The sequence below is a fragment of the Triticum aestivum genome, chromosome 6B, assembly GCF_018294505.1.
Source record: "Triticum aestivum cultivar Chinese Spring chromosome 6B, IWGSC CS RefSeq v2.1, whole genome shotgun sequence".
Classification (NCBI taxonomy): domain Eukaryota; kingdom Viridiplantae; phylum Streptophyta; class Magnoliopsida; order Poales; family Poaceae; genus Triticum; species Triticum aestivum.
In genome coordinates, this window is record NC_057810.1 from 37,694,760 (window position 1) to 37,705,240 (window position 10,481).

Consider the following 10,481-nt stretch of genomic DNA (forward strand, 5'->3'; position numbering starts at 1 on the left):
AGAAAGTTCAGATGCATGAATATCTCAAACCAGTGATCCAAATGAAATTAAACTTTCCCAGATTCGCTCAGAAGTTTCTGGATACTTTTAAAATTTCTGTCAAATTTTAGTCCAATTTTGAAGCTAAAAGTTAAGAAACATGAATTTCTCAAATCAATGATTGAAAGGGGCTGAAACTTTACCATATTAGTCATGTATGTATTTTCCAACTATTGGAATTATTTCAAAAATTCCTATGAACTCTGAAATTGACGTCAAAATTTGCAGCTGAAAATTGAAATTGATTATTCTCCCAATCTGCTGAAAATTTCCCAGATTGCTCACGTATATAAGATTAATTTTATGGAATCTTGCCAGATTTTGCTGGGCATTTCACTTTTTCAGAACAGTTTTGAAGAGACAATTTGGCCCTGTTTGTGCCAAAGGTACGTACCCTACTGATGACCAACATGTGGTTAATTTTCTGAGTGACAGCACAACCTCAATTAGAACCATCTCCAGTCCACCACACACCAGCCTGACCACAAACAGTTTTATCATCATGATGGTGATCTCTTTGGGCTATTGATTGAGCTGGCAGTGCCTTGGCACCTTGTTCCAAATCTCCTTCTCAACACCTGCCTGAATTTGATATCTCAAAATTATGTGCATATTCAAGTTGTTGATATTAAGGGAGAAACATTGGGCAACACTGGGAAAAATCATTATGAGAAAAGCACGGGAAGAAACTGAATAGCTAAGATAAAGTACTAGGGCACAAATGAAAAAACAAACAATGCTATAACATTGACCTCGGCAGAATTAGAGAGATATAACAGCAAATACTTCCTTCCATGTTGAATCTGCAACCCATCAAAATCCACAACCAACCATGTCAAATCGGCTAAAGCATGTTAGAAAAGCCAAGCTAAGATAACTGTCAGTCTTAGTAGTGACAATTGGCATAATCTGTCCAAAAGAAGATAGGCAAAATAAAACCATCTCTCTTACTACTGTCATCCAAATAAGAGCAAAACATACACGCTACTGTCATCGGCCTTGGTTCTGATTAAAATGAAAAAACAACTGACTGACATTCAAATAAATTGCAATCTGATGCCGCACAATTAGCTGAACAGCAGATAGATAACCATGCGATTCACTTCTTTGTACACATAGCAACTTAGTTCCATATCACCTATTATGCATGTGCAGGACAAAATTGGCATTTCTCCTTCATTACAGATACCTGACTTTATTCCACACACTTTATGTTCTAGCAATAGCAGGCACACCTATTAGCAGGAATACAACAACATCACAATCACTTTGATTTAATACAGAGTCTTAATTACTTACTAATTGCACAGAAACTTAATGCCAATGATGCTCTCGCCACCTTATGCGGCATAGACACCCCCATTGTTTGTCAGATCAAGCCACACAAGGCAAGGTAAACAACATGTCGCATATATATGACCATATAACGACCCAAAGCACCCTACTGCAGACTACAACCCTATCGCCAAGTTGCAGGAGAACCTCAATCGGCACCATCTCCAACCCTCAACACACAGCCTTACCTCCACCATCTGCATCATCATCATGATGGGCATCTATGCATAACCTTATTCCAGCACCTCCTCCTCAATACCTGTCCAATATCTCAAAATTATGCACGGCCAATATGTGCACATTCAGAAGCTTGTTGGTTGAAAAAGAACAAAAGGCGGTTCTTTATATTGGGTAACGACTGGCAAATCGCTCAAGAGAAAACAGATGAAGAAGTTTTCAGAATAGTTGTGATAAAACACTAGGGCTTAAAACAAACGACACACACGAGACATGGTCCAGTTAGTAATACTGACCTCAAAACACTCACCTTTGTTTGTTTAAAATCATACCTTGCGGCACAAGAGTAAATATACAGCAACATAAAAGCATGCAACAATTCAGAAATGAATCATAGAGAACTTAACAAGTCAGAAGAGAAATGTACCTTCCAGTTGCAAGACTTCATGTATTACCTAGTAATTTACCACAACTTTCCAAGTTAAGTCAAGCCAAAAAAGGTCAGAGGTCTGAATTAGTAGCCACAATTGACAAACTAATCGCATTTGGCATGCGCCTTGGAGGAAAGGTGAGAAGTTCAAAATTTTAAACAATGAAAAAACACGGTGCCTCTAATTTATCTCAAGAAGCTCACTTCAAAACAAACAGTTTGTGGGAATAGCCTATTTACTCCCTTTGAATGCAAAATATTTTTGATCATTTTTTGGCCAGGATAGTACTCCTTGCAAAATTGTTCAAGCTCACCCCTTCAGAATATACACAGGAGATGTGTTAGTGGTAGCAATTGCTCTGGTTTTTATTAGCAACCATACCAGCGATGCCTGCTTATATCTTATCTTAAGTTAACACCATGCGATAAATTTATATACAGGCCCGGCCCTGAGGGGGGCGCGGGCGAACGGGTAGGCCGCCCCTGGGCCCCTACGCTAAAGGGGCCCCTAGCAGGTGTGTTTTCCATATTGGGTCTGGCTGTCAACATTGCAAAGTAGTAAAAGCGTCACAGGGCCCTCAGTAGCTCACATCAGGCATACAAAATGGTTCGCTAGATAAGGTCAACTTAGGCAATACGCGAACTATGGCCACGGCAAGATCCTCTCCTGATGCACTTGAATTGATCTCGAGGACCTCCGGTGATGGCACCAAGATTTGCCATCACTGGCCTCCGCCTGGTATGCTTGTCCATCAAAACTGATCCTACAGGAACAGGTCCAAGATCCGTTGTGCAACAACTGCGTGCTCACGGATCTGAACTACAACTCAACCCCCAACATATTCAGTTTAGGAAGATATGCTATTGGGATTATCATGATCTAGTTTGGCATGAGAAACTGATGATCGGTACGATTTTAATTGAATTGATCTATACCTTTGTAACATTGCATTGGTTACTGCTTTTTTATTTAGATTTTAGCATTGCACATCATCTAAGACGTGTATTCACCCGGCAGCAAGGAAAGGAGAAATGAGAGGAAACGAGCAGATGAATTAATAAAATTATGGAGATGATCTACCAATGATTTTTTAAGAGTAATACAAGCAGCTGAAGAAATCCAGATGGCCTGAACATAGGCTTTGTGGAGGAATAATCCAAAAACAAGGGCAATTAACAAATGCTAACAATACGAGTCATTATGAGAACTTAATGTGATTCAACAACTACAGAATTTGCTAGTCTAGACATGGAACCAATTTTAATCTAGATATGTATGATCCTAGAAACTGGAATTATCTTGATAGCATGGCGAAGGACATAAGAATGGAGAATAGCCTATAAGAGAACTATAAATAGTGTTACAAGAAATTTTGGAAGTTAATATGTTAAAAAATATATAAGAAAGCTTTCGATGCACTTTAAGTATTTATTGATAACATTTAACATACATTTATATTATATTTTGATGTTTGTATTAAGGGGCCCCGTGTTCAACTTTCGCCATGGGCCCCCGAAATCTCAGGAACACCCTGTTTATAGATGTAAAGATGAAGAAAAGGTAACTTTCTTCCTCATTATATCTATCAAAAGAGAAAAAAGCGACTCCCACTACCTGGAATGAATGTTTCTAAGGTCAAATAATCAAAGGTGGGAAGTATTTTAGACTTGTATACCTTCTTGGTTAGCTTGACCATAAAAACATTGCTCTAGAATAATCATTGTGGTCTAGTGGCTTTTATGACTTCAGGATGCCTCCAAAACGGTGCTCGTAGTGTTTCAGGATCATTGCTCTTGTCTTGTTATCTTACAGTGGCATCCAAAACAGACTAAAAAATAAATCACAATCCATTATCCATGTTCCTGAGCCTCATTAGCTTTGCTACAAGCACAGAAGAAGTAACATCTATGAACGTGTAAACAATAATTAACAATTACGATAGCCAACAATCAAGCATCAGACAACCTGTGTGACAACAATAAAGGGTAAAAAAATGACTAAAAGCAACAGAGAACGTGTACAGAAGAATTAGCGAATACGATTGTCAACAATCAAGCGTCAGGCAAACTGTGTGACAACAATGAAGGGCAAAAAATAACTAAAAGCAACAGAGATAGAGAGTTACCGCTTGATATTGTCGGCGACGACAACGATGGTGGGCAGTTGCTATATGCGAAGCCTTGCACTATCGAAGCACACACCCTCTCAAGTTCTAATGTTTTGATGTCCAACATGTATAAGCCTGGCTCGAGTGATGAGTCTCCCAAGTGATTCAGGACCAAGTACTTCCCCATTGAACCGCTCTCTATGTACTCACAGCCCAATGAGGGTGAGATTACCTTCTCCTTCCACCACTGGCTGGAAATCCCACCATTGTTTCTCCAAATAGTATAAATGCGACCAAATATGTCATATCCACGGATAAGCATCCCAGGCTTGCCTTCTCCTGCTTCGATCATAGTTATATCATTACTGGATGCATGTTTCGCCTCGGATGGGAGGTCGACAATGGAGAACTCCATCCTCCGGGTGTCGAAGACCAATATTTTCATTTCATACTCCCAGTCTGCTGAAATCCAGTAAAAGCAGCCATACGCATACTGGTGCTAGCGCCAGCAGAAGAGTCTCTCCTCCATCGACGATAGCAAGCCAGGTAACATATCGCTCCAACTATGGGATGCAATGGCTCGCCATTGTATGGTGCTGGAAGAGAAGATAAAGGAGATGACGTTAGCTTCGCAGTACACTATACCCATGACTCTGAATGATGTCTCTTCCGCAGCTGCTGCCTCATCATCATGGCCGTTCCACCGGGGAACTAGAAAAGTCTCGGAAAAACCCGGGTTTGCCACCATAGCAGCTAGGTCGTCAGGGATTGGTGGAAGCCGGATGTATCGCCGGTGCAAGGGGTCGCAGACCACCGTTTCTCCACACCAAAAACCATGGCCGGCGCTGACTAGCAGGAAGCGGCCGTCGCGGATGTCCCGGACGGTCCAGCGGTAAGAAGTGGCTGGCGCGGGGACAAAAGAGAAGGAGAAGTCGACGGCAAGGGCAACGGCGCAGGCTGCCGACGCAGAGGGGTGAGGCGGCACGGCGGGGTGGAAGCCGCTATGCGGATTGAGGAAGCCGAGGAGGGGCGGGGCGTGGAGCTTGCGGTACCGCCGGAGGAAGGATCGATCAGCAACGACGCGGCGGAAGGTGACACACGCGGCGGAGGCTCGGACGAGATCGGTTGGGGTAGGCAGGCGGATGAAGATTTCTGGCAGGAGGTCGTCGGGGATCGGCAGAGAGGCCATTTCGCGGGGACCATGCGGCGGCGGAGGAAGGAGAGGAGGAGGGGACTGGTGGTGGTGCTTGGGTATGGCAGGTTTGGCCATGTTGCCGCCCATCCCGCCGCCGGTGGTGAGAAACCCTAGCTCGGGTCTCGATTTGTTTTAGCACGGGATCGTGGGATTTGGGGAAAGGGGCAGTTATGACTGGAATTTGGACATTGTGAAGGGCGTTTTGGAAAATGTACATCTTGATTGCTTTGCTTGCACATATAATCTGCAGGAGATAGACTACTCATAATCTGCACATCGGGCTAACTTCACCGTGACGTGATTGCTGTCAAAAGAAAAACCTTTTTCTTCTTGAGGATCAAGAAAAACCTTCACTTTTTTTGCGGGGAACTTTAGAGAGCTTTATTAAACAAAGGCATTCACTGAGCAATCAGCCAGGAGGCTGCTGATCAGGAAGTTAGGGGTGGAGTCCAGCCAGCTTTCAGTCACAGTAAGCGTACAGGCACGCTTAGCAAACAAATGTCAGGACCGTTAGCGGCTCTTATTACATGAGAAATATTGAAAGACAAAAAGCTAGCAGAGAGCTCTCTAATTTCAGCAACTATTGGAGCTACTATCAACCGATCGACGTAGCCAAGGTTCCAGAGGTTGACTGCCTCAAGACAGTCGGTCTCCATGTGCACGTGTAAGAAGCCACGAAGCTTGGCAAAGATGACGCCTTCGCGAAGCGCAAGCATCTCAGCAATGAAAGGATCCGTTGTCCCCAGTTGGGGTTTACACCATGCACCCAGGAGAGCCGAGGAGGAGCGAGCCACACCCCCCAATCCGGCCGAAGCAGTATCAAACTGTATTGCCGCATCTGTGTTGATTTTGATATAGGCCTCTTCGGGGGGTCGCCATCCGTGACCCGGTAGTGGTATGAACATCTGCCGGGGTATATCAAGCAGCGCTAGGTCCTCGCGGATGCGACGAACCGAGCTCACAGGATCAATGTTTTCTTGGTCGTGCGTCCTTCTGTTGTGAGACATCCATATTGCCCACATCACTGTAATTATCGTAGCACGATCCTTTTCAGTAAAACTTGGTTCACAGAGGATATCACGCGCCCAAGTGTTGGGGTGGAGCCGAGGCAGTCTGATATCAAACAATAACCGTGCCTCCTCCCAGAAGCTGCGTGCATGGGAGCAATGCACTAGGGCGTGCATCAGGTCTTCGTCCATAGCAAGACACAATTTGCATAAGCTGTTAACTTTGATATGCCGGTAGTGTAGAGTGCACTCGTCAGGGATGATCCCCTTAAGTACCCGCCACCAGAATACCCGGACTTTTGGGACAACTTTGAGTTTCCATAGTTGGCTCCACATCTGTTGTTTACTCATTGATGGCGTCGCTATCTGCCCCTCTTCAAGAGCTAAGCGCTCTTTTTTGTTCATCAAAGCTCGATAGGCTGATTTAACAGAGTAGATGCCGGTTCTCTCGTGTGCCCAAGCCAAGATATCTTCTCCACCACCCTGCCGGAATGGGATGTTCAAGATTGCTTCTGCATCTGGCGCGATGAAGGTGTCGCGCACAAGATCATGCTTCCAGGTCCAGTTGACCTCATCGATCAGGTCACTGACCATTGTAGCCATCGCAGCCGGTGGCCTGAAGAGCGGCCGCATGGTGGCAGTAGTCGGGATCCACCGGTCCTCCCAGATGGAAGTAGTTGCACCATCCCCGATGCGTTTTAGTAGGCCAACATGGAGAGCTTCGCGGCCAGCAACTATGGCCCTCCATATGGCAGATGAAGATTTAGGAGTTGTTGCCTGCATAAAATCACAGTTAGGGAAATATCTTCCTTTCATTACTCTTGAACAAAAAGCGTCCGGCTTTGTCATGAATCTCCAGCCATGCTTCCCGAGGAGCGCTAGATTGAATTGTCGGAGATCACGAAAGCCCATCCCTCCTTTAATCTTTGGTGTGGCTAGTTTGTCCCAAGCGATCCAGTGCAAGGACCGCCTGTCAACCGAACTTCCCCACCAAAATTTTGCCATGTTTGAGGTTAAACCTTTGCAAACTTTCTTGGTAAGCAGAAAACAAGACATGCTAAAAGTTGGTATAGCCTGAACAATAGATTTGATCAATGTTTCTCTACCTGCACAAGCAAAGAACCGTTCAGACCAACCCTGCATTTTCCCCCTTGCTCGGTCTCCAATGTGTTCAAAAGTACCACTTGTTATTCTCCCAACAGCAGTGGGTAGACCAAGATACCGCTCTGAAAAAGCTTCCGAATGGACGTTGAGCAGCTGTTTGAGGGATTCTTTGAGCGCCGCCGGTGTGTTTGGGCTGAAGTAGATAGCACTTTTAGCTCTATTTACACACTGACCGGAAGCCTCCCCATATATTCTTAGGATATCATTCAGCCTAATTGCACTCTCTGTGCTTGCTTTCATGAAGATCAAACTGTCATCAGCAAATAAGAGATGACTTACCCAAGGGGCCCGAAAATTAACTCGTATGCCCCGATCCACGTAATTGCCATAATTTTTCAGCATAGAGGAGAATCCTTCGGCGCAGAGCAAGAATAGGGATGGGGATACGGGACAACCTTGCCGAAGGCCTCTTGATGGTGTGAAAAAAGGCAGCAGCTCTCCGTTGACACGAACAGAGAAACGAACCGAAGTGACGCACTTCAATATTAATCTGACCATATTGCCCGCAAACCCGAGCCTCAGCATCATAGCTTCAAGGAAGTGCCATTCCACTCGGTCATAAGCCTTCATCATGTCCAACTTAATCGCACATGAGAAGTTTTGCCCTTTCTTTCGCCTCTTCATCGTATGAACACTTTCAAAAGCCACAAGGACGTTGTCGGTGATAAGACGACCCGGGACGAAAGCACTTTGCTCCTCACTGATTATCTCATCCATGCATGGCCGGAGCCGGTTGGTGATCACTTTAACAGCGATCTTATAAAGAACTGAGCATAATGCAATGGGTCGATACTGGGAGATATTTTGTGGATGTCGTACCTTGGGAATTAATGTGATCGACGTGTCGTTCAAACCCGCAGGTAGCTCACCACCGTTAAGAAAATCAAGCACCGCTGGGATTACATCATGCTTCAGAAGGTCCCAGTGACGTTGATAAAACCCTGCCGTAAAGCCATCCACCCCCGGCGCCTTGGAAGGCGCCATTTGGAATAATGCATCATGTACCTCTTGAGCTTCAAACGGGCGGCATAGCAGGTCATTCATAGCCGGCGTTACCCGATTTGGTACATGCGATAATAGGGCCTCACTATTACTGTAGCCTTGAGATGTATATAGGGCTTTGTAGAACTCCAGGATTTCTTCCTTGTCTTCATCTCCCGAGGCACAAACAGAACCATCCGTACGCTGCAGGTTGGCAATCTTGTTGATGCACTGACGTTGCTTTGCCTGCTCTTGGAAATAAGCAGTGTTGCGATCACCTTCCCGCAGCCACGGTACTCGAGAGCGCTGCTTCAGCCAGATCTCCTCCAGTTTTAATGCTTCACGCAGCTTGAGCATAGTGGCTTTCTCTTCCTCTGAAGGCCCCCGTCCTACAGACTGACCACGCAATCTGTCAAGACGCTTCTGTAATTGTCGGACCGTCCTGGTGAGACAGCCGAATTCTCGAACCCCCCACGGCATCAAACTACGTTGTAATGCAGCCAGAGAGTTCATAATACCACCCAGTCCCGGCTGGGAGGTCTGTGCTCGCCAAGTTTCTGTGACGAGCTTGTCATAATCGTTATGAGACTGCCAGATATTCTCATACGGAAAAGGTTTCGACGTATGTGATCCATTGCTAGGAGCTTGGTGCCGAAAGTCAGTCAAGACGAAGCAATGATCAGACTCCACGGAGCAGATGTGGCGCACTTTAACATACTCGAAAATCTGTCTAAAGTCCTCGTTAGCGAAGGCACGGTCTAGCCGGGCCTTAACATTTGCGTCTCCAGATTGTCGATTGTCCCAAGTGTAAGGAACTCCTGTCCAACCTAAATCTTGGAATGCACACTCATCGGTGATCTCACGAAAGGCTCTCATCTGCCATTCAGGTCGAGCCGCCCGACTGTAGTGTTCTTCCCCATATAGGGTCTCATCAAAATCACCCATGCATAGCCACGCAGAGTGTGGCAGCCCATGCAGGGTACGAAGGAAGCGCCAGCTGTGATGCCTGTTCTCTGCTCTTGGCGCTCCATAGAAGCCGGTGAATCTCCAGCTCACCGAGTTGTCCAAAGCATCGCGCACCACTACATCGATGTGGGCCGAGCTGTAATTCTTGAGCTCTACTATCACATCTTTGGACCAGAAGAGGCCGATACCTCCGCTTAACCCATCGCTGTCAACAGCAAAGCAGCCTGCAAACCCTAAGGTTTGTTGCAATCTCTCAACACGTTTCCCTCTAATCTTTGTTTCCATGACAAAGACTAGTACGGGCCCTTCTTGCTTCACAACATTGCGAAGCTCGCGAACTGCCTCGGGGTTCCCAAGCCCCCGGCAGTTCCAGCTGAGGCATATCATTGGGCTGGGCAGGGCTGCATGGCAGCCTCTGCCGAAGTACTCGAGTTGTTGGGCGTGGGCTTCTTCTTCTTTGGTTCCCGGACTGTGCCCTCGTCCTCGGAGCCCTCATCCCCCTTTTCAGTACCGATAGCTGTGTGCTCAGTCCCCTCCTCAACATTGGCGGCGTGGTTTGTGAGGAGGGGAAGTTCAACTCTACGGTAGACTTGATTTGGCGCCCCCCCCCCCTTCGTTTTGGAGCTGTCTTGCGCTTAACGGGAGAGTTCACCTCGGCTTCTGCCGTGGCTGCATTACTGGAGTTTCTAGTCTCGTTTCTGTTGGATTTTGCTGGTTGAGTACGTGAAGAACCCTCAGAAGATGCAGCTTTCTTCTTCTCGTCCGACGGCCGTAGGCCCTTTCCAAATGGCAGCTCGCCGTTTTCATCCCTCGTCCCCGGTGTCGGACAGACCAGATCAGAGTGGCCCAAACGGCCACACGAAAAGCAAAAGTGGGGTATGTTTTCGTACTGAATTTCATATGGATCTGTACTGCCCCTCCTTGCAGAATTGATCAAAATCCACCTCCTCAATGGTTTGGCTACGTCAAGTGTGACACGTGCTTGCAGGTAGCCGCCCCCATGATCAAAGTGAATCGAACTGGCTTCCTTGTCTATCTGCTTCACAATTGCCTTGCACCATGCATCATCTCGCAGATTG

General features: G+C 46.2%; 1 protein-coding gene across 1 annotated transcript; it reads right to left on the minus strand.

Annotated features, from left to right (window-relative positions):
- Positions 1–440: 440 nt before the first annotated feature.
- On the minus strand, positions 441–5,469 carry LOC123133343 (uncharacterized). The gene is made up of 2 exons (XM_044552834.1): positions 4,108–5,469; positions 441–1,633 (listed from the first exon to the last, which is right to left on the minus strand). Exon 1 carries the CDS (start codon positions 5,369–5,371, stop codon positions 4,589–4,591), a length of 783 nt encoding a protein of 260 aa, XP_044408769.1. The 5' UTR covers positions 5,372–5,469; the 3' UTR covers positions 441–1,633; positions 4,108–4,588.
- Positions 5,470–10,481: the final 5,012 nt, after the last annotated feature.